At 41.6% G+C, this 25066-nt stretch overlaps 1 protein-coding gene across 5 annotated transcripts in view; it reads left to right on the plus strand.

The window, feature by feature from the left end:
* The first annotated feature begins 2745 nt into the window (after positions 1-2745).
* The window catches only part of agap2 (ArfGAP with GTPase domain, ankyrin repeat and PH domain 2), a 42771-nt gene continuing 20450 nt past the window's right edge, over positions 2746-25066 (plus strand). For 2 of the 5 annotated variants that reach the window (XM_084720303.1, XM_084720304.1), the window contains exons 1-2: positions 2746-4249; positions 24260-24318. In XM_084720303.1, the coding sequence (XP_084576429.1) occupies positions 4087-4249; positions 24260-24318 (222 nt within the window). In that variant the 5' untranslated portion in view covers positions 2746-4086. Of the gene's footprint in view, positions 4250-14016; positions 16389-24259; positions 24319-25066 lie in introns of those variants that run through there. The other 3 variants (XM_084720300.1, XM_084720301.1, XM_084720302.1) reach the window with 2 other exon arrangements.

Here is a 25066-nt window from a genome sequence, read left to right on the forward strand (position 1 = left end):
CCAACGTCATTGTTGTAGGATGAGACAAATATGGAACAATCAGGGCCACATCCTGCTTTATTAATCTGACAAATATTTGTTGTTAAATATTTTTTTCTAACTTAAATGTAGCGTGACGCTGCCACCGCCTTTGGCAACAGAATATTTACCACAGGACAAGGATCTAATACACAGAAAAACAGATATTCACTGAATCATTAAAACTACAACTAGACACCCCAGAACAGGAAAAAAAAAAAAAGAGTTCTGTTTTTTTTTCCTCCTCGGCCCATAGACTTTACATAGTGGAGATGTCACAGATTTTTTTCAGCTTGGGCAAAGTTTTACAAATATATAAAAAATTCACCATAGAAAGAGTCATAATTGAGTTTCTTTGTAGTTTGAGGTGTCCTGTCAACAGTTTTACAAGTATTTCTTTTACAATGGTGGACTATGGAGGAAAATGCTTTTTGGGCAGGTGGGGAATTTTCGCCGCAATACTGCAAGTGGCCTCTAGGAAAAAATTGGCAGCAAGGCTGAGCGGCAAAAACATGTCCTTTAAAATGTGCCTGCTATTTTGAACTTTAATTGGGCCTGAAAAGTTGAGCCCGACAAAATTCTGTCTGAAACCGACTCGAACCCATCCCTCATTAGAATATTTCAGACCAAACCCGATTACAGCCCGACATTTTCCTTAACAAGCTTCCCTCTGCGTCCCAGACAGCAAGAGTCGGCAGTGACAGGGACAATACATTGGGGGAAAATTGAATCTGCAACAACTAAACTGGGGAGAAAAATGAAAAAAAAAGTACTACTACTATTACCAAACCGAACCAGCGCATAAAATATGCGAGAAATAAGGCCCGACCCAAACCCATTGGGTCCTGTCGGGTTCGGGCACAGATCTCAGGCTCTACCACTATTGTTAATATTTGAGGGACGCTGTCAGTGACGACCCTCTTGCCTGCCTCCCTGCATCTTCCTGAATGGCCTTGCAGCTCAGAGGACGAGATGGGCCCACTCCAGTGTTTGGGTCCAGTTGTTTTCACACCCGATGCGGACCACGCCCGAGCACAAACCATGCTCGAGACTACCTTTACAAATGGGCCCGGGCCCGGGCCCGGCTCAATGAACCATGCCCCAGCACGGTACGCAGTGCCCACATTTATCAAACAAACTGGACTTTGGGGTCAGGTATGCTCAGCTCCGTGCCAGGGTCCACACTGTGAAAGAACCCTGTGATTCATGAATGGGAATATATTTTATTTTAGTATATTTCACAGAGTGGTGGTCTACATGTTAGCCCTGCGATGATCTGGCGACTTGTCCAGAGTACCCCACCTCTCGCCCAGTGTCAGCTGGGATAGGCTCCAGCTCCCCGCAACCCTTCAGGGATAAGCGGTTACAGATGATGAATGAATGAATGAATATTTTATGTGAATATAAAAAGGTTCTTGGTAGAACCATCTGGGTGTGTTCTGGATAAAACACTTGGAATATAAAAAGGTTCTGTGTAGAATCCCTTTAGTGTGTTCTAGATAAACCACTTGAAATATAAAATGGTTCTCAGTAGAGCCCTCTGTGTGTGTTCTGGGTAAAAATCTTGGACTGTAAAACAGTTTTCAGTAGAACTAGGTTGGTCCTTGTTGGTACTCTTATAAGGTGGAAAGATTTTACAGAACCTCCAGAGAAGGTTCGGGGTCAAACCATAGATGGGTTCTCTGTAGAACTATATATCTTACAAAAGGTATAAGGTGGAACCTTTAATAGGTGGTTCTAAGTGTAACCCTTTATGTTGTGTTCTAGGTAAAACTCTCTGAAAGGGCACCAAGTGGAATCTTCATAAAAGGTTCTCCCAGCAACCAAAAATGGTTCTCCTGTGGGGACAAGCCAAAGAACCCTTTATGGTTCTTGTTAGCATCTTTATTTCTACAAATGTACAGGTTTCATTTTTATTGTTATTATTATTATTATCATTTTAATGACCCTTTAAAGTTCTGGCCAAGTAGTTTTACCAGCATAAAATCAACACGAAACAGAATAGTGAGATTAAAAAAACACAAAACAAAATATACTCAATAAAACATTAATCCCTTGTCTGCCTCACCTCAAACGCACCTGTTTGAGTTCCTTGAATCCACCGAGAGGAGGAGGAGGAGAGCCGGAGGTCAGCAGCTGTATCCCGGTTGACCAGAGGAGAACTGATCGGTGATGTAACGGATCAAACAGCACCAGTGTGGTGATGAAGAAGCCAAGGTCCGTGGATATTTCTGCAGGATCATGTCTGACAGCAAAGAGGTGAAAATAACAAAATCCACCGTCAATCAATTTGTGACCATAAAACTCGAGCTCTTACACAAATGACACGACACAGGAACATGTCAGCATATTACACAATAAGTTTAAGGTAACAAGTAAACTTATAAACGTAGTTTTAACAGCGCGAAAACACGGAACTTACTGTGACCACGACGTCACTCACCTCATGAAGAACAAAAGCATCAAGGAAGAGATCAAGACAGGAAAGAGGGTGGAGAGCAGCGGGGTATCATGAGTCTGTCAGGGTGACTACAGAGGCCTGAACGTGTCAGGTTAAAACTGTGTACACACACTGTGTTATTATAATACTACATATTACAAATATTTAGAAATTTTGAAAATTACACACAAGGTGTCTGTACTTAACTGAGAAGTCATATTGTCAGTCAGTGGTGGCAAAAAAATAAAAAGGGCACCAGCATGCTGAAAGTTGTGATGCACATTATCACACTTTGGCCACTGGAAGCGCTCTCTCAAGGGCACTTAGTTACATTTTGTTCACTGGAAGTGAACTCTGACAGGCACTTCATTATATTTTGTCCACTGGAAGTGCACTCTGAAGGGCATGTTATCACATGTTGACCACTGGTGGTGCACTCTAAAGTGCACTTTATCACATTTTGGGCACTGGAGGTGCATGCTAGAGGGCACTTTATTATATTTTTTTCTACTGGAAGCGCATTCTCAAGGGCGCTTTACTACATTTTGTCCACTGGAAGTGCACTCTAAAGGGCACTTTATCATCCTGTGTCCACTAAGAAGCACACTCTAGAGGGCACTTTGTCACATTTTGTCTGCTGGAAGCACACTCTAAAGGGCACATCATATTTAGTTCAGAGGAAGCACACTTTATTATGTTTTATGTTTTAAAGACATAGACATAGACAAAGACATAGAGAAAGACATAACAAGACAAAAAAAAGTACATGATGTAACACGATGAAAAATATGTAACAAGAAGAAAAATAGCATAAAAGACATATAAGACAAAGAAGACATAATAGTTAGTAAACAATGTAAAAAACACAAGAAGATAAAAATGACAAGACAAAAAACAATGTAAAGGACATAAAGACATGACATGATGAAGAAGATGTAATGACAGGAAAAACGACATAAAAGACTTAACAAGATGAAAAACTAAAAACTACATGAGAGACTTGGGATAAAACAGACAGACAGAGACTCGACTGTGGAGAAACGGTGAGGTCAGTTAGCTTTGCACAGAAACGGCTGGTAGAAACGTCCTTCAGAGGACGACGTTTTACTTTTATACTTTGAGTACATTTCAGAGCCTGTGCTTTTTCACTTTTTCAGCAGTAAAGAAGTTGATTCAGTACTTTTACTTTTACCTGAGTCTTTTTTTTTTTACAGAAGTATCTGTACTTCTACTCGAGTTCAGAACGTGTCCACCTGTGTTTAAGGTCAATATCAGCCACAGACGCCTTGTCACAGTGCGGCTGCCACAGTAGTCAGAGCTGTAGTATAGTGAGGCATATGGTTTAAAATAAGGAAGTGAATTGTTCAGTTCAAACCTGCAGAGGAAACTGAGACACACATTGTCGTGAGCTGACTTTTGTGGTCTAGAAAGAGAGCTAGAGAGAGAGAGAGAGAGAGAGAGAGACAGCCCGAGCAGCCGCCGCCACCAACCACCGCCGCTTCTTTTTCTGCTGCTTCTCGTGTCTCTTAAGTTCGTGTTCAAGCTTGTGGAACAAACAGCCGGGAGTTCAAATGGGCTGAAGCGCTTGGCCTTTTGCTTCGGTTTTTACAACAGATCCATGTGTCAGGATGAACAGCAACAGTAAATCGGTGAGCTCTCCTGCAATAAAAGCAGAGATCAAGAGGTTTGAATCTCTCCAGAGTGCAATCAACAGACTCTCCAAGCAGTTTGAAAGAGTCGCGGATCAGCAGCTGCGCTCAGGCCTCAAAGTTTACCTCCACAGTATCCAAGGTAAGGTCAACTGTGACTTTTATCTCCTGTATTTAGGGGAGAAAGCAACATATTACCTGCATGGTAACTGGTGAAAGTCTGATTGAGAGGTTATCAGACTTTGGTGGTGGTCTGACTTCCAGGATGCTCGCTTTAATGCATTTCTTGATATGATAAACAGGAAAAGTCATGAACAGTAAATGGTTCATTCTGTTTTTTCATTAGCATTATGGGGTGTTAGGGGAACATGATTGCGTAGGTGATTGATATCTTCCTCTGTGCTTCCTGTGTCAGTTGGTGTGCCTTTTCCGGGGAAGAGTTCCTCTGTCGATGTTCGTTTTCAGTCACAAAAAAAAAAAAAAAAGAATAGAAAATCACCTCCTGGCGTCTGGTATGTAGTGGCATTTATTTATCAGTCAGCCTCTGGACACGGGCAACCAATGGCAACATCCCTCAGCAGCCATCGCCATGGCAGCAGGATGAAACCTGCTGTGCGGCCTACTTCCTGTCTGCCAATCTGCAAAACTGCCCTCAAAGCCACTTCCTTTCAGACAAACAGGGCCTTTACATGAGAAGCAGATCGGTTTTACATCATTTCCTCATATCTCTGCTTCCCACCTTTTCTTGTTAATATGACACAATCTGTCACTATCACACGCGCAGTGTTTTTCTTTTTTTTTGTCTTTATCTGCAACATGTTTATGTAGAAGCAGCATGTGCAAGGTCAGCAGGTGAAAGAAGTATGTGGAGCCTTTACTTAAAGGGACAGTTCACCTGAAATTCAAAAGTACACATTTTTCCCCTGGCCTGTAGTGCTGTTGAGTTTTTGGTGTGAGTTGCAGAGTTTTAGATATCAGCTTCTCTCCAATATAATGGAACTAAATGACACTTACCTTGTGGTGCTCAAAGCACCAAAAATATATATATATATATGAAAAACTCAAAAGCAGTGTCTCTTTACAAAAATCATGATCCGGTTACTCAAGATAATCCACAGATCTTGTTGTAAACAGTTTCATGTAAGAACTACGTAATACTGTGCTTATCACCACCCAACCCCAAGAAAGTGAGGAGAGTTTTGAGATACTTGTACTTTACTTGAGTATTTGCTTTTTGTCCCAATTTTCTACTCCACTACATTTCAGAGGAAACTTTTAACTTACCTACATTATTCTGACGTTTGGAGTTACAGTTACAGCTCAGATTAAGATTTTAAAAACACAAAAAGATTTATGAAATAGAACAACTGTTAAAGATTAAGCCTCTGGTTCCAAAGCATTTTGGCGTATGACCTCTTATTAAAAGGTCGTGTCAGGCTGGGATCCACCTGTCATGTTCTACTTAAAGGTGTAGTTCACCCAGAAATGAAAATTCAGTCATTATCCACTCACCTTCATGGCGATTGAAGGTCAGGTTTAGTTCTTTAGTCCACAAACAACAGCACTGCAGAACCATCCAAGCAATTTAAATGAATGTTTTGTGAATGTTTCTTTACTGCTTGTGTGGCATAATCCAAGTCTCCTAAAGCCCCAACATGTCGTTCACACACCGTCACACCACACACACCAAGTTCAGACTAGGGATGTTCCTGGCGACTAATTTCCTTGTCGATTAAATGCCAAATTTAATTTAGACTAGTCAACTAGTTTAACAGTAAACACTCAGCAAGCTGTCAAAATTGAGCACAACTTAACGTTAGCAGTGCTAACAGCAGCAGCACCTTAGAGGTAACACTTAACTAGCATTGTGCATGAATGAAGTATTGATAAATAGTTTTAATGACTAGTGTTTCTGGTTAATCGTGTAGTCTACTAATCGTGCACACCCCTAGTGCAGATGATGTGCACATGCACATGAATGTGCTAAGGATCTATAGTGAAAATTTTGGTTAAAACATGGTGTAAATGAAGTAAACTTGGCATGTTTTAACTTTAGCATTTTATGTTCTTATTCTGTTGTTTTTCTTACGTTTGAATGATTGATTTTGATTTGATTTTCATTATCAGGTGAACTATCCCTTTAAGTAATAATATGAATCAATGCAAGACTTTTACTTGTCGTGCAACACCTGTGTGATACTTTTACATAAAAGGTCTGAAATCCTCTCTTATCTCAGTTTAGGATGACATTTAGGAAAACATGTTATCTTAGGATAGGAATTTAGCTGAATGGTCCTAAGTGAACAGTTTCCATAGACCCTGACCTGAATTCAAAATAACTGTCTAAAATGGCAGCACCACATCAGGAGCACAACATATTATTGAAAGTTTCTCAAACCCTCTGATGATGTGCCAAATTTCCCAGACCAAGTTTTAAAAGGTATCTATCAACGGCCAAGACGATTCGTTTTGAATTTGATCGACGCGCTTCGTCCATCCAAATTTTCAGCCTGGAACAATAATTTCAAAGAAAACTTACCAAAAAAGGTGAGATTTCCTCTCAACTCATCGAAGCTAAAACTGAATACCCGTCTTTTCTTGTCCATTCACAAGCCAGCCAGTGACACGTGAAGTGAGACAGCTGTTGTCATGCATACTGGCAGTCCAGTGGACATTTTAAACACAGATACAGACATGACAGGACGAGCGCCGACTGAAGAATCGAGTTTACAGCTCCGGTTAGGATTAAGATAAGATACGAGGACTGAGAAAGATTAAGGGAGCTTTCACGCCTTAAAGTCCAGACCATAGTCCAAACCAAGGTGTATTTTCATTTGGTCTGGTTAGTTTTGGTTTCACATTGCAGTTATCCAAGGACTGTGTCTCCCTATATTAGACACTGATTGGTTAGTGGACAGGCGTGTGTCTGATGTCAGTGTGTTTACAGTTCTGCAGGTCACCTGACTTCAGTGGCCATTTATGAAGAGAGATTCACATCACCACATTATTATTATTATTATTATTATTATTATTATTATTATTATTATGTCTAAACTAGGCTGAGATTTAGTCAGAGACGACAGTCTGAGGCTGCTGTACTGTAACTTTATGACTTTATGACAGTTATCATTCTCTCAGGGTTTAGACGTTATTTCTGTTCTCTTTTTGGGATCCTTTCCTTTCTAGGAAGGATGAGGAACCGGGGATCATGATAGACATGTATGTTTATTTGTTTTACAACCTGCTACACAGCAGCTTTTCTGCATTTTCGTATCATTTTCCTACCATTATATGGAATGAATTTTCCACCAGAAGGGGACGTGGCCATGTCAACTTGAGCTGGATGACATATTGCTGGTCTGAAGCGCACAACTCAGACCCGAGCAGGTCTAATCAGACTGAAAACACCTGTGTGCGGCCTTTAAGTGAAAGGGATGATGTACAGCGAGATGGTAATTATTGCGAAATAAACCCCAACAGAGTGACGCATGACCCCGAGGCAAAGCAGAGGAACCTGAAGGGATTTACTTCACAATAACAACCGGCTCACTGTATGTCATTCTGCTTATTACTGTACCTGATTTCTTTAAGTGTCCAAAGCAACGGTCAGTTATACAGAAATAACAGACCTTATAAAGGTGTAACTGATCAACCAGAATCGAGTATTTAACAATAATCTATGATAATACATCGTATTTAGTAAGCTGATTGTTTGTTTTGGACAGGAAAATCAGTGGTAAATTAGTACAAAAGATTTCCCTCTGTGGTGTAGTGGTATAAAGGTCAGACTGGTTGGAATAACCTCATGATAAAACAAGCTTACCTTCTGATTTAATCTGTTTATTCATTAGCAGGTTCCTCTCATTCCCATTTGTCTGTGAATTGAAGGTCAGTCAGCTCCCTGATGGATTTTGAGCTTTGAGGTCTTTTTAGGATCTGGCTGATCTTGAAACACTCTGAAAGGCATCCTCCCCTCTGCCTCCATGTGTAAAAACATTCAGTCGAAGGTTTTTCTTTCTTTCTTTTTTTTTTATGTGTATAATTAGGCTCCTGGAGTGTCGACGGCGTAGTGAGGATCAAAGGCAGCAGAGTTTCCTCTGTGGGACCTGGATCTGTGAGTGTGTAGAGTTCACTGGTGCTAAAAAGAGAGCCACCTCTCTTTTGGACTTAATAAGCGAGTGGGACGTGGTCGACTGAAGCTGTGTGCCAGAGAGAGGATGAGAGGAAAAAGAAAAGAGAAAAAAAAATGTTTACTGCAGCATGACAACAGATTGCTTGTCCCTCATTCTTAAAAACTGCGACAGCAGCTGTATTTTGAGGGGTTTTTGATTTGTACTCTTCGATTATACAGAAAAATATATTTTAAAGGATCAAACTCTTTTTTTTTTAATTAAATGTAGACATCAGAGAGAATAATATAATAATAATATGCTATGAGTAGAGAAGAAAAACTTGTTCAAGAATATTTCTCTGCTGTCACACAGCAGCAAAGCAGATTAGAAAGTTACTGAGAGACATTTATGATCAGCTCTGAGACAAAGCTCAAGATTTCACTGCATAATCTGTGTCATTTGATGAAAACACAGAAAGAACTGAGGATTCTCAGCTCGCCATTTTCATCAGGGGTATTAATGACCAATTCAAAGTGAAAAATTCAGAGTTTGTGTCCAATGCACAGCAAAGTAATCATGACAAATCATGTCCTACCAAACAAACAAACAAACAAACAAACAAACAAACAAACAAAAATAGTTCTAATTCTTTTGTGGAAATATCTTCTTTAAAGATCTATATATGAGAAATATATGTAATTTCTGAAATGTTTTTGTTTGCTTTTTATTTCTAAACTTGCTCTGCCATAAAACACTCCTGTCCCAGACAAAAAAATCACAATTTCAAACAATTTAAAAATGTGTTAAAATAATTTGAAATCTAAAACTAACAATACCTGCTGATAACACAGGTGTAAAAATGTGATATTATAATCATATTTGTTTTAAAATGATTTAATCAGGCATAAAAAGGGTTAGCTCTACCCTAAGGAATTTTTTTCTGTTTAGGAAAAGTTTACGTGGAGGTACAGGAACACAACTCTCAATTCTCTGCAATAATAGAATAATGTTTTTGAAAATAGCACTTTTTAAAATCAATTTAATGAGGTAAAATACATAAATAAAGATATGTCAGTGTCCACTTGGGTGACCCAGTCACTTGTTCTTCCTGTTATATCCATTAAATATATGTTAATAAAAAATAATAAAATGAGTTTACATGAACAAAAACATTCCATGGCACATTATTAAATATTTCTTATATGTTTTATATTATAATACTGTGACTTTTTATGTGTCTGATGACAAAATTCAAGTCCTCAGTTACAAAAAATGCTGTTTAATAAAAAAAAAAAAAAATTCTCGGAGGGAAGGTTTAATAAACAAGAATCTGATCTTTTTAAATATATTTTCCAGCATAGTGAAAATACAAAAATAACCCCCTCAAAAAGACATACAGTTTTGTAAAATATTTGCATTTTATTAATGACAAAAATGTGTTTTTAATGGAAACAAAAAAAAGTGCTTTTTCAGAAATGTTGTTATTTGTTTTAGGAGAGGATGGGAGGAAAAAAAAAAGAAAACAGTGGACGAGGGAGAAAGAAGGGGTGAGGTGGAGCTAAATGAAGACATTTAAATATGAATCTGACTGGTGTTCACTGCAGCATGGCAACAGAGGAGAGAGACTGAGGGGGGAAAAGATGGAGAGGACAGCTCACAGTGAAGGAGAAATGAAAAATCACCCAGCATGACCACTGCCCTTGGCCAGTGTCCATCTGACAGCGCCTGCCCATGGGTGTCAGTGTGTGTGTGCGTGCTTTGTCTGCGTGCATGTGAGTCTCTTCACACACAGAGAAAAGAGTGTTTTCTAAAAAGTGTCTGCCTGAACTGAAGACAACCTGATTTCCTGCGTTTTATGTGGGTGTCTATTTCAAAATAATTAGATTCACTGTGCAGCGCTTCCAACTGCAGCAACCTGACGTGCACCTCAGCTCACATGTCATGTCCTCACACTTGTTAAAAATGGATTTTACACACACGCAACGTCACTCCCCTGCGAGTGTGTGTGGGTTTTTCAAAAAGCAGATTCCTCCGTGAGCCGTTCTTTAGATTCATGACTCCTCTTCTTCTTCTTCTGTGTTTTTAGAGGCTGCGGTCGCTCGCCGTTGCTCTCAGGTTGTGCGTTTTTTTCCCCTTGAACCAAAGGCGGCTGGTTGTCAGAGGTCTTTTGTATTCAGCGAGGGTAGTTATTGCCCTCTCACTGACTGCGGGAGGGAGGGGGAGCGGGCTGAGCAGGTGGACAGTCAGATCGTGTATTATGAGATGATGGTGGGAGGCTGAGAGTGGTGCACTGTGGGTAGAAGCATCCTCTGATTTCACATCAAGGGTATCTTTTTTTTTTTTTAATCAGAGAGTAATTAACACGAAATTACACCGGGTAATAATTCAGGTGATGGGTGTGTAATCGTGTCGGCTGCAGGGTTTTTGTTGCTGCATGCAGCAAAATTCCAGCAGCTCCTCTTGTACTTTTGCCTGTTTGTTTATTTATCGATCAGATTGAAAGGAAATGAACCTGCAACTATCAGTTAATCTTTTAAGTACATTTTCAAGAAAAAAAAAACATTTTATGGTTATAGCTTCTGAAATGTGAGGAATTTCCTGCTTTTCTTTGTCTTACATACAGATTTTTGCTGATATCTGATATGCTGATAGTGTCCAGCTTAGTTTGGGCAATTGCCGATATTTTTTTTTTGGCCACCTAATTGCAGAAAGTATCTCTTGTAATGGAATTAAAATGTTATCAAGCCTACTGTTATCATGATGGCTGATGGCAGATGCATACATAAAATATGCTATTTAAAATGCACACATTCACTTGTAATGATCAGTACCAAAAAGGGATAGTTCAATGAAAATTCAAGTCATTAATTACTCATCCTCATGCCAAGTGAGGGTCGGAAGTGAAAGGTGACCAGTTTTCAAGCGTAACAAAACAACAGAATAAAAACATAAAATGTCTCCATTCTGCTCGTCTGGTGTAATCCACGTCTCCTAAAGTCCTGACATGCCGCTTGCACACCGTCACACCACACACACCCAGTTCAGACGGTGTGCAAATGAACGTGGCTCCACGCTAAAGATCTACAGTGAGGATTCAGGCTAAAAACATGGTGTAAATAACATTTTTTTTTTGGTCAACTTGGCATGTTGGGGCTTTAGGAGACTTGGATTAAACCAGATGAGCAGTATGGAGGCATTTTATGTTTTTATTCTGTCGTTTTTTTATATTTGAAAACTGGTAACCATTCACTTCCATTATTTGGGAGATTCTGCAACTCGGTTTTCCTGTGAAACTCCAGCAGAGTTTTGTGAACTGAAAAACTAAACCCGACCCTCAGTCTGCATGAGGGTGAGTAGATAATGACTGAGTTTTCAACTATCCCTTTAAAGGAGAAATCTGTAATATATTTACTGTAATAAATCATAAAAATTACCATGATATGTCATTAGTTAAAATAGTCACTTCTCTACACTACAGCCACTGCGTCCTTCATGTGCTTTTTTTCATTTGCCCGTTTCACATTTATTCACCTTACATGGAGTTAAAATTAATGCCGAATGAGTTTGTGTCTGTTTACGAGTCATAAGAAATCATTAAAAAATCTTTTAGAAGGAGTAGATTGTGCACGGACGGTTAAATTGATCAAAATATTAATGGAGTTTGGCAGACAGACAGTCACTGAACTCCAAGTCCAGAGTGTGTCTTTTCAGAGCCGTGAGTTTTTATTTTAACTTTACATTGATAGACAGGACTTGTCCTTGCTCTTTATTGTCTTCTTCTATTTTCTTCTAATTCTAATGTTGTGTAGTTTCAGTGTTCCTGCATCCTGCCTGAGCTTTGAGTCTGGGTAGGACTGTCTGTGGACTGGTTGCACAGCAGACACCTTTTGACACGTCATACCCAGAAAACTCACAGGTGTATTAATGACTGCTGCATTCCACTCAGGGGAGGTCCGTCCACTGTTCATACCATTTCGCTGTCACTGTGACCGGGACACCTGCTGGAGTCCACCTATGTTTTTCCTGGTCTGACAAGTCAAAATGTCTGCTGTGCAAACACTACGTTGCTATTTGGACTATTATCAGTACTCACTCTAGTATTGAAAGAATGTGATTGGCTCCTCCTTGTATGAACGACGCTGAGCAATCATTGCAACTTCTCGCATCTTCAGCTACTGTCTTTTTTGGAAAAAAAAAAAAAGCAGTGAACTGTGTACAGTTAGGGGATGATCTTTTTCTTGCCATGAAATAAAAAACATAGACTTGTAAATATAAAGTCTGGCCTACAGGGTCTTACAGAGTCAATGAATTTTTCCCAGTTTATGGTTAACATATGTTGTTGTCTTCTCCATTTTGTAAATATCTACTATAATGTCCATCCATCCATTTACAGTTGCCTTTTTAGCAGCTACCTGCAGTATATTTAATAAATATTCATCCATCTTAAACCATCCTTGAGGTGTGAGACTAAAAAAATACATGCTAGGACTGCAGTGGTTTGGAAAAATATCAAATTGCGATTATTTTGAGTGATTATTATTAGAGGTAATGATGATTTTTACATCATTATTCTTATTTTGATTGAAAAAGCATGTTAAAATGATTTTTTTGAAGGAATCTGTACCAATGATTTTATTTCAGTCCGTGTAGGACAGGACATCTCTGCCTCAGTGACATCCATTCATTAATTAAGTTTTTTGACACGTTGCCTTTAACAAATATCGCACCTCCTGCGATTTGAAAACCGCAGACAGACATATTGCGATTTTGATAAAAATTTGATTAACTGTGCAGCTATATTTTCTCCATGGGCGCCCAAACACATTTTTAAAGGCACAAAACGTTTTTTCACATCCTTCCTCATATGGAAAAATGGCCATCCTACATTTTAATGGTTAGTAGTAAATAATAGTGTGCATGTTTAGTGTTTTTGCATTCCGTGGTCCAACTATTGATGTCCAATATGCTGTTGTCCTCTCACGCCACTGCTCGCTTCATGCTGTGAGCCCAGAGCTTACCCACTTCTGCTAATGAACACAGGCCGTAGTAGGCAATAGACTACAGATCAATACACTCACAGGAAATCTCTTTCACTCACATGTGCACACACAGACACACACACACTCTCACACACACAATGAACCACTCACACAGAGAAACACCATCTTGATACAGAGATTCTGGGAGCGATTGGGATACAGAATGTACCACAGGAGGAGGAGGAGGAGGAGGAGGAGGAGGAGGAAGGACATGGAGGAGATGATTGTGCCACCAGAGCCAGGAAGATTGTAACACCTTAGCAACAAACAAGCCAAGCCTCCTACTGAGGAGGAGCCACACGGAGCCACACACACACACACACACACACACACACACACACACACACACTCTAATAGACAGCTGAAGACAGATGGATGATCTTGATGACACTATTCTGGCAGCTGTATAAATGAGACACCCCGCACAAGTGTCTTTTTTCCTCCACAAACATGCATCCATCTTTTTTTCCCTGTGTGTGTGTGTGTGTCACTCCTAACTAACCCTCCCTTCTTCCTCTTCTTCTTCCGTCTCCCTGCCGCTGATCTTTCCTCCCGCGGTCTCCCCTCATTTAGCAGGTCCGGCCTGTGCGTGTGTGTGTGTGTGTGTGTGTTGTGTGTGCGTGCACTGCTGCTGCTTTTACCACCAGCCGTTACTCGCTGCCTCCCCCTCCTCCCTCCTCCTCCTCCTCTCCGGCACGCAGGGAGAAAGATGGAGGGGAGGGGATGGGGATGGGAGGGATGAGCAATAAAGAGCAGAGCAGGGACCCTGCACAGTCTGAGAGGAGCAGCAGGCAGGAGAAGCGGAGAGAAAATAAAGGAGGGAAAAGCGGTTCTGCATTGTATGGATCGTCCATTGGAACAAGGAGGGGCATGTAGAGGGAGGAGATTCCTATCGGTGCGTTTGTGCGGGAGAGAAACGCAGAGTGTGAGAGGGTGTGAGGGTGTGTGCATGTGTATGTGTGTGTGATTGGACTCGTTGAACCTGTGCCGTGCGACGGACGGCGTCTCCATCGGGAAAGGCTTCGGTCCAGAGGCGGTCGGCGAGCTGCTGGAGCGCCTCCTCCGTGTTGTCATGCTCAACGCCTGATGCGCTCAGAGGACGCAGGCTGCCCGGGAGACAGCGCGAGGGGCGTGATGGCCGGACGCGCCCTGACTCGGTCATGCATCTCCAGATATCCGCCCGGGCTTCTTCTGCTGGCTTCTCCTCCTGATCCCCTTCAGCCCTCATCAGTGTCCTTCCTGTGCGTCTCCGTGAGGCTGCCTGCCTTCCTGCCGCCGCCGCCGCCGCACACTCTGAATGGATGCTGCTGTCAACACACATGTGTGGCTCACAATGAGAGCCCATGATCTGGACTGGATGGTGCACGGTGTCACGCTGCTTTAGGGTGACACTCATGAATTTTTAAAGACTTTTACCTTTTCAGGTTACAGCAGCTGCTGTTGATCACATTCTTGATGACGTATGATGCGGGCCAGTTGTTATTCTGATTTGAATCAAGAGGATGGACTGAGAGACATATGAGATGGAGCTGCTGCACATAAAAATAAGGTCAAGTAAATAATTACCATCAGGAATGAGGCATCAGACACCATAATGAAGATTTATTTGGCTCAGTGGCTGCATACATATTCAGTGGGTAGATTTTAATTGGGTGTTTTCTAGGGACAAAAGAGCTGATTGGACTGCACTGACAGTCTGCTGAAGGTTGTCAGGAAGAGTGGATTTCCTTTTTTCTATGTGCCAGAGAAATGAAAATTGCAGTCAGAGAAGAAGAAATCCGTGACTGACATTAAAATCCGAAACAAAGAAATAGGGATTTGGGGGATGGATGGTTCCGAGGAGAAACTTAATCTCCCTCCGTGTAAGTTTTTTGTCACAGATTGTTTCAGGTCCCAACACGCTGTCGGACTGTCAGTCGTTCATGTCGCTCTGTCTGGTTTCATTCATCTGCTGAAGTGTGTCTACTGAAGCCTGACCACATGAGCGGAGGCGGCGCCCTGCAGCAACGCACCACCTACCTCATCTCCCTCACCCTGGTCAAGGTAGAGGCTGTGGAGGAGAATGGAGGGGAGGCCAAGAACAGCGCCCAGGGGAAGGAGGTGGAGGCCAGGCCGAGAGAGGAGGCCGCACAGAGAGTGGAGGCTGGAGGTGAAGCTCCTGCCCGGGCGGAGAATGGAGCAGGAGTGGATCTGGGACAACCACAAAGGGGTGAGGATGCTGCTATTTTGAAAAAGGCTGAGATAAGTGGTGAAGTCAAAGATGGAGGGAGGAAACCCGTCAGTCCTCTGAAGGATAAACCACCACCCTCCACTGCTGATGTCCCGAGTTTAGGGGGTGAAAAGCCACCATGCAACCTCTCAATCCCCCTACCTGCTGAGAGAGCGTCAGCTCAGAAGACAAAGTCTGCAGAGATCAATTTAACACGAGTTGAGAAGACACTTTCCACGCCCGAGGCAAAGCAATGCACGTCCCCATCGCTGACCATGACACCACCTACGGAGGTGATGGAGCCCAGCCGCACCCCGACCAGGACCAGTCTCCCCATCCGCCCGGTGGGACAGCGTCCTGTGAGCCTGCTCAAGTCTCACAGCAGCGCTGCCACCCGCGGTCGCGATTCCAGAGAGGGTCGAGAGCGCAGCCCTACCTCGGCGCAGAGCCTGGACCGCAAGGACTGTCGCATGCCCACACGCTCGCCTGGCCCCTGCAGGGCCTCGTGGGCCGAGGCGAGCAGGCCCGACGGATGGAGGGACATGCGGGATGAAGGTCAACCTGGAATACCTCTAGAGATTGGAGGCAGCATGGCTGCAGTGATGAGAGATATCCCCAGGAAGGAGAGACTAAAGACGGGCTCGGCCTCCCTGCCTGCGCCTGCCACCCAGGCCTCCACCAAACCTGCACGCAAAGGTAAAAGCCGCACGCTGGATAACAGCGACCTGAACAGCCTCTCTGAAGACCTGGGGCTGGCCAGGGAGGCCCAGCAGGCGCAGCAGGGCCAACGAGGCTCCGCTAAAGACAGGAAGATGCTCAAGTTCATCAGTGGCATTTTCACAAAGAGCAGCTCAGGGGCAGCGGGGTCGTCCTCCACAGCACCTCCTGTCTATATACAGAGAGACTCCAGTGAGGAGGAAGGTAGGAGGTTACAAACGCACACCATAATGCCACTGTCACCTCTTCAGCTCTAAATCCATCCTTAAAGGGATAGTTTGGATTATTTAATGTGGGGTTGTGTGAGGTGAAGCAGAGAGGTGCACCAGCACTGATGCCATGCACTGAGCTGCTGTGGATGGCGTTAGCATCAAGGTATTTTAGCCACTGACAAAAGGTCCACATAAAAAGATCAACATCATTTTAAGTGTATGCTATGTTTAGAAGATTGGCAGCACTTTACTTTGCCACCAAACAGCCTTTTCTGACAGGAAAATCATTACATGAGCCAAATACCGCTTTCTCCAAACCCACCAAACCCCATAGGCAAAATCATTAATTTTACCTCACAGAACACAGGAGCTGTTGGTCTACTGCTGCCTCAGTCTCATAGTTCAGTGGTGTTATTGTGTGACTTTGGTGTCTTAAAAGAATAGTTTGCATTCACCAAAGTCACACAACAACACAGATTGAAGCAGCGACAGACCAGCAACTCCTGTGTCCTGCAAGGTAAAACTGCTGATTTTGCCTATGGTGTTTGGTTTATTTGGAGAAAGTGATATATTGCTCGTAAAAAGGCAATTTCCCATCAGAAAAGGCTGTTTGACAGCAAAGTAAAGTGATAAAAATATTATGAATACAGCACACTCTTAGACTGATATTTATTTTTTCAGGTGGACCATTTTTAAGTGGCTAAATTATCCTTTGTTGCACAGCAGTTCATTTCCAAGCTTCCTAAACCGACACTGCTTCTGCAAACCGGGGGCGTACATCCACCTACTGTAGCTGTGGCACTGACTATCCTAAGTACCTCATACAACCCCACTTCAATAATCTGAACTATCCCTTTAGTGTTGACTACATCCATGACAACAGAACATTATCACACATGCTCCTGTCTTCAGTTTCTTGCCAGACAATTATCAGAGTGTCACCCTCTCATGTGTGCACAGGCATTTAGATTGAGTGTGGGTGGGGTTGGGTGGGGTTGATCTTTTCACAGAACCTCACACAGAATGCATTTACAGCTTATAAAACCGTCACGTGCCCGAGAGACATTTTCCCGAAGCCATGTGCAACTACAAATTGATGACAGATGAAGTTCTTTGATGTGAGGACTGACAATAGAATCGTCTTGGACAGTCTTAATCTAATTCCCCTCAGAGTGCGGGCAGATTTCACACCGCTGGAGGGGTAATCTCTGCACTCACACACACACACACACACACACACGCACCCCACACACTTAAGCAGCGTTTCCCAGCATGGGTTTAAATCTCATAATGAAGCCGAAGGGGAGAGGAGCTGGTGGCAGGATCACAGACGCACCGCTCCAGTTGGTTTTTGCCTCGGCTTTATTTTCCGTGAAGCTGAAGCGGTTGGAAGAGAAGGAAAAGACATGAGGCGATATTTGTTCACCCACGTCAAAATGGGAAGTGTGGATCCACAGCCAATCAAGAACATTTCTAATCCGGGCTTTGATATTCCACCCACTGCATGTTCTACCACTATATGTGGCTTCCTTTTTTTTCACTGTCCCCTCTAACTCTTTGTCTTTGTCTCTGTCGGGAATTCAATTTGAATTCCATCATCTCAAAAGCAGTCATTTTAAGGCATTTATCTGAGCCAAATACAACAATTTCCAAACCAACCAAACTCCACAGACAAAATCAGTAATTTTACCCTGCATAGTGCAGGAGTTGCTGGTCCACTGCTGTTAGTTTGATGGTGTTAAAGTGTGACTTCCTTGTTTTAAAAGGATAGTTTGGATTCACCAATGTCACACAGTATTACAGACAAACTAACAGACAGAGGCAGTGGTGGACCAGCAACTCCTGTGTACTGTGAGATAAAATTACTGATTTTACTTATGGAGTTTAGTTGGTTTGTAGAAAGCCATATTTTGCATGTGAAAAGGTCAGAAGAGGTTAAGCAGTCAAAATATTCTAAATATAGCACACACTTAAACTGATAAATTCCACTCACTGCCAGAAGCCGTCATTTTAAGGTATTTATCTGAGACAAATATCACTTTCTCCAAACCAACAAAACTCCATAGGCGAAATCAATCATTTGAACTCTCAGGAGTCTCCACCTGGTCGTTGTTTTGTGTTATTTTGTGACTTTGGTGAATCCCAACTATCCTTATAAAACGAAGAAGTCACACTTTAATACACACAATCTAACAGATCGAGGCAGTGGTAGACCAACAACCAACTTTAGTTGGTTTGGAGAGAGCGATATTTCACTTATAAAAAAGGCAGTTATTTCTCTGAAAAGGTCTTATGGCAAGGTAAAGCAATAAAAAAAATCTTAATATTGCATACACTTGAACTGATATATTCCAACTGCTGCTTGTTCTTCTACTATATGCGGCTTTTTTTCCGTGTGTCTAACTCTTGTATTTGTCTCTGTCAGGAATTCAGCTTGAGTTCCATCATGTCAAAAGTGGTCGTTTTAAAGCATTTATCAGAGCCAAATGTTTCTCTCTCCAAATCAACCAAACTCCAACTGCAAAATCAATAATTTTACCTCGCAGAACACAGGAGCTGCTGCTGTTCTGCTGCCTCAATCTGTTAGTTTGATGGTGTTAAAAGTGTGACTTGGGTGTTTAAAAGGAAAGTTTGGCTACACCAAAGTCACAAAATTAACACACAAAAAGTAACAGGTTGAGGCAATGGTAGACCAGCAACTCCTGTGTTCTGTGAGGTTAAATTACTGATTTCGCCTATGGGGTTTGGTTGCTTTGAAGAGAGCCGTATTTCGCTTGTAGAAAGGTGGTTTCACGCCGGAAAAGGCTGTCTGACAGCAAGGTAAAGCAGTGACGATATTCTAAATATAGAGTACACTTAAACAGATATATTCTACCCACTACATGTGGCTTTATTTTTGCCACCTTCCCCTCTCACTCGCGTCTTCGTCTGTGTCAGCCATTCAATTTAAATTCATGTCAAAAGCAGTCATTTTAAGATTTAGAATTGTCGGTTGTGAGTCGCTGCTTCTTCCTCGACGCCGTGTGTGTCGACGGCTGCAGCGTACAACAGTGCATCTCTTTCACAAACATGTTTGCTCAAAGAAAGAGCGAGTGTCAGCCGGTGGGAGTGAGTGAGTGTGTGTGTGTGTGTGTGTGTGTGTGTGTGTGTGTGTGTGTGTGTGTGTGTGTGTGTGTGTGTGTGTGTGCGTGCATGTGTGTGTTATGTATTCATTCACTCATTGTGTATTCACACTGTTACACATGCACACTGTGGATTCACTCAAGTAGTGAGACTGGCCCTGCACACACTACACACTATACACACTACACACACACACACACACACATACATACACATACTGAGGGCAGGAGGAAGTGTTGCCATGGCAACCGGCAGGACTGCTGCTTCTGCTGCTGCTTCAGAGGCAGAGAGTCTGATGAAACAGAGGGGTGGAGGAGGTGTGTGTGTGTGTGTGTGTGTGTGTGTGTGTGTGTGTGTGTGTGTGTGTGTGTGTGTGTGTGTGTGTGTGTGACCGTGCGTTGACACAGGCTTGAGAGGGTTCTGACAGAAATCCAAAAGCAGAATTAAGTTCAAAAATTGGCCGTTTTTTTCGGATGCGAGCTACAGGCTGCATACATATGGGGGTTGTAGTGGATCACACATGATTGGTTTGGAGCAGGCAGTGTGGATAATTGGCTTTCTGTAGAAATGTGTGTGTCGAAGCAGCAGAAGGATCACACTGTCTGATCACTTTTGGCAACAGGAGCGGGCCATGAAGAGAGCCTTGAGTCAGAAAGACAGACAAAGATAGACAAAGTGTCTGTGTGTTTTGTGTGGTAGGAGTTGCCCTTTTTTCCCAGGGAGCTGCCTGCAGCAGCAGCAGCAGCAGTTCGTATGTAAGCTCTCGTTTTTTCCCCCTTCCTCTCATCTGAAGCACATCATCACCGGCTGCATCTGCGTACAGTTGGCCTGGACGCTGCGTAGATTTAGAACCAGGCTCGAGTTTAATCATCGTCTGTCTTTGAAGGACACATCACACACTCACACCCAGGAGAGCGGGCACTATATCTGTCAGCCGAGTCTGCCAAACCCTCCTGCTCTCCTCTGTTCTCTTTCTCCGTTTTATTCCTTTTGTCCTTGTGCATTTTCTCTCTGAATCAGTGTTTTGTGACATGTTACAGGCATGAGCCACATGCTACTGACTTTGGTGATTCTCTGACTTCTCCTCAGGAACCATCAACAGGTCAACATTTTAAGATAAGATAAAATAAAATAAACTTTATTGATCCCACACTGGGGAAATTCATCAGCTCGAAAAGTACAGGTAGAAAAAGGGGTGAGAGATAATAGAATACTAATAAAATAAAGATAAAATAGAAGAATATATATATAAAAGAAATAACAGTAACAAGACTATATACACTATGGAGATATATGGACAGATATATGGGTATATATGAATAACTGCAGGATAATTTTACCTAAGTTGTAATACACACATGGTGTGTAGCATTATACACAAATGAAAAATAATATACAAGGCAACACTAAAGACGTTTATAACAACGTTGCTGGAATATTGCTAAAACATCTTGATATGTTAGCTAAAGATACCAAATCCAAAAAAAGAAAAGTCTCCAAGTAGCCCTGCACAATTAATTGCAATGAAATTGCAATATGGCCAAGTGCAATATCCAAATTGCAGCCAGAATCAAACTGCAATTTTTTTTAAAAAGGAAAAATGTGTGAGAAAACAGCATTATAATGAGATACTGCAGTGCTGCAGAGATGACCTGCCTTAAAAATCTTGTTCTCCAGATGAAAGAAACCAGAGCCTCGGTCAGGAGCTCCGACTGGAGATTTGACCGAGCAGACACGTCTGTGATGGTTCAGTCCTCCGCTAACATGAATGGGAATAAAATGATTTTAATCTTTCCAAATGTTATCGGACTGAATGGATCAAATTCTGTTGGTTGGCAATTATATTTCATGGTGGACCACATGAGAAATTGATCAGGCTGCTGTGGGCCAGACACAAATGATATAAGGTCCTAATAACGGCCAAATAATGGAATGGTCAGAAGTGTTCTGTATAGGTCACTTTTACTGTATTGCCATGTGATGAATTGTGGGAAAATATTTTATTGGCAATATCCAAAACTTGATGTTTTACAGTGAACCATGCAGGCTGCATACATGTTACAACAATAGTCGCAGCAAAACTAGAAGAAGAACAACATAAACAACATGGATGTGCAGCACTGAGTGAATAAAGTTATACGGTTCATTATCATTACCAATGATCACAGCACTGACCCCTTTCAAAATAAAGGTCTCTGTATCTGGTAGACCTTTCAGTGGGCCACATCCGGCCCCCCGGACCGCATTTTGCCCAGGTCTGATCTAGAGATTCAGAGACTCGCCTATTTTTTCTGCATTATGTGCGCATTTCTCTGCAAAAATACACGTAAAAAATGATCTGTTGACAGTCATATCGACATCGTATCAGCAACAGGACACCTCTCACTGCAGTTTCATCGTCTGCGTCTGTGCAGTATGTCACAGACATTTTTCCTTTCTCTCTTTTCTCTTCTCATTCCTCCCTCCATCACTAACTCTCTGAACGAGGGGGGAAATCACTTTTCTTCTCTTCAAACTGTTCTGTAAACTCGATGTAGAAAGACGCTGTAACGTGCTGTTGCTGTTGTAGTTAAAGAAGACGTTTCGTGGGAGTTGTGACCCTCAAAAAATGCTTTACAGCCTTTTCTTTCACAGTGTAAACTCATGGAAAAAAGTGTTGTTGGTCTGCTGAACATCACATGGTATTGTAATTACATGGGACGGCCGCTGTGACAAATTGGCTTCAAAGCGCGGCGCTCCTCCTGAGGATCTGATGAAGTTTAACATGACAATCCTGAAAATTACAATGTTTGGGTTTTTGTTTTTGTCTCAAAGGGATGGTTCATCCAGAAATGAAAATTCAGCCATTATCCACTCACCTACATGCAGATTGAAGGTCAGGTTTAGTTTTTTAGTCCATAAAACACTGCTGGTGTTACAGAATCTCCAAAACAGTTTTCAAAAAACAACAGAATGAAAACATAAAATGCCTCCAAACTGCTCATCTGGTGTAATCCAAGTCTCTTAAAGCCACGACATGCTGAGTTCATTCAACCAACAACGTCATTATTTATAAAACTAAAGGGTCTGAAATTTGAAGATTTGGTCGTTTGATCATAAACGAGATTTGCTACTAAAATGCAGACAAAAGGTTTAGACATTAATTCAAATTTTACTGAGTACTAAACCATGATTTTAAAAGTAACTAAGTAGATTACACCTTGTAAGGAATACTTAAGTACGAGCAAAAGTACAGACTTTAACATCTACCCATAAAAAACTACTTAATTACAGTAATTTGAGTATTTATAATTAGTTACTTTCTCCCCTGTGAGCAATAATCAATTTTAGCTCGGTGTTCCTAATAAACTGGTCACTGAGTGTATGTTTTTTTTTCTGTTTCTGAGTCAGTTTTAGCTTCTCCTCGGGCTTCTCTCTCTCTCTGTTTCTCTATTCTCGTCCTGTGAAGCTGCAGCTGGGTGTTTGGGTGTGAGCGTCACATCACATTGAGGGCAGCACACCACCTCTTTTGCCCAGCAGGGATGTTGGCACAGCTGTGTGCAGCCCAGCCCCTGCAGACCACTGTACTGTGTGTGTGTGTGTGTGTGAATGTCTGTGTGGTTTCATCTTCAGCACAATCAAACACACACACACACACCAAAAACAGGATCTCAGTTTTGCAGCGAACACATTAAAACTTGTCTCAGTTCATTTTAGAGCTGAAAGGATTAGTTGATTAGTCAACTGGCAGAAAAATAGCTGCAAGTATTTCTAATTATTTTTTATCTTAATTGTTTCAGTCATTTTTCAAGAAAAAAATTAAAAGTGTTATCTGGTCCTGCAATGTGCTGATTATCATTTTTCCTGTTTTATAGAATATTTCTCTATATTTTTGGGTCGTTGTTGTCATTGTCATTTTGATATTTCCTGGACAAATCATTAATCATTTGATCAATTGAAAGTTGAACCAAAAATACATATTTCTTTCCTCGAACCTGTGGTTTTTTTTTTGAAGAAAGGATTTTTCAAGGGTTCTTTGCACGTGTAAGAGTTCCAATAAGAATCCTTTTTGGAAGAAAAACTTCTGTGAGGATTGTTGAAGTTATGGGTTTGTCAAGGGTTTTCTTGTACCATAATATAAAAAGGTTCTCTGTAGAACCGTATCAGTGTGTTCTAGATAAAACTCTTGGAACATAAAAAAGTTCTCAGTAGAACCCCCTGGGTGGGTTCTAGATAAAACCATGGGAATAAAAACAATTCTCAGTGGAACCCCCTTGGTGGGTTCTTGTTCAAATCCTTGAAATATGAGAAGGCTCTCAGAAGAACCCCTGGATGGGTTCTAGATTAAACCCTTGGGATATAAAAAGGTTCTCAGTAGAACCTCATCAGTGTGTTCTAGATAATTTAAAAAGGTTCTCTGTAGAACCCCATGGATGGGTTCTATAAAAAGATATTGGAGAGCTGATATCGGGGTGGGGGGCGGGTTTGAATCTTTGAACAGTAACTCAGCTGTCCGTCACTGACGTCACATGGGGAGTAAAGTGGATAACGAGCGGCGTGTTGGGTCTCCTGTCGTGACTTAAAGGTTATTTTCATTAAGACGACCGGCGAGGCCTCACATGTGCTCGTGGCGATCTGTCACGTAACAGCTGTGTGATTTATGATGGCTGCCTTTTTTTGTTACTGTACCTGATGACAATGATGAATCTTCCTCTGTGTCTCTGCTTCACTGACGGTTTGTCTCTGTCTGTCTCTCTCTAGTAAATATTGCCAACAGCCAGGAGTGGACGCTGAGCAGATCCATCCCCGAGCTGAGACTGGTGAGACACGAGCGTAACACTCACAGCCAACACACACCTGTAACACAAACACAAGAATTCACTTCATTCATTCCTAACAGTGTATAAACAGTGCAAACTATTGTACCCAACAGTTTTTAATTCAAGTCAGTTTTATGTTACTGTGACCCAAAAACTCATCATATTTTTGGTCAAATTAATTCTTAAAACTCAAATCATACACTACGACTGGATCACAATAACAAAGATTAATTTAATCTAAGATCTCACCAGAGATTAGCTAAAACTAACATTAAAATGAATAAATTTAAATCTAAAACTGTGTGGCATAATTAAAAACAAATATCAGTTTAGTAAATCCTAGTTTATATATTCAAACTAAAATTAAACAGTTTAAACCAGGGAGATGTTTGCTTACCAAAAGTAAAATAAATATAAATAACAAAGAAATATGAGTGCTGTTGGGACCCAGGAAGTAAAAAAAAAGAGCAGAGGAAACGGTTATCTTCTGGCTGCTCTGTATTCCTTAACAAAATGTTATATTGTTTGTTCATTGTAACAGATTGTTACGTTGTTTGCTAGCTAACAATTGCTAAAAAGTTACAAAACATTAACATTGTTTGCTAGCTAACATTAACTAAAAAGTTATCAAAAAGTTACATTGTTTGCTAACTAATGTTAGCCAAAAAGTAAACAAAATGTTACATTGTTAGCTAATGTTAGCTTAAAAGATAACAAAATGTTACATTGTAAGCTTATGTTAGCTAAA

This window comes from Lutjanus erythropterus, chromosome 6 (assembly GCF_056507025.1).
Source record: "Lutjanus erythropterus isolate fLutEry1 chromosome 6, fLutEry1.hap2, whole genome shotgun sequence".
Classification (NCBI taxonomy): Eukaryota; Metazoa; Chordata; class Actinopteri; order Lutjaniformes; family Lutjanidae; genus Lutjanus; species Lutjanus erythropterus.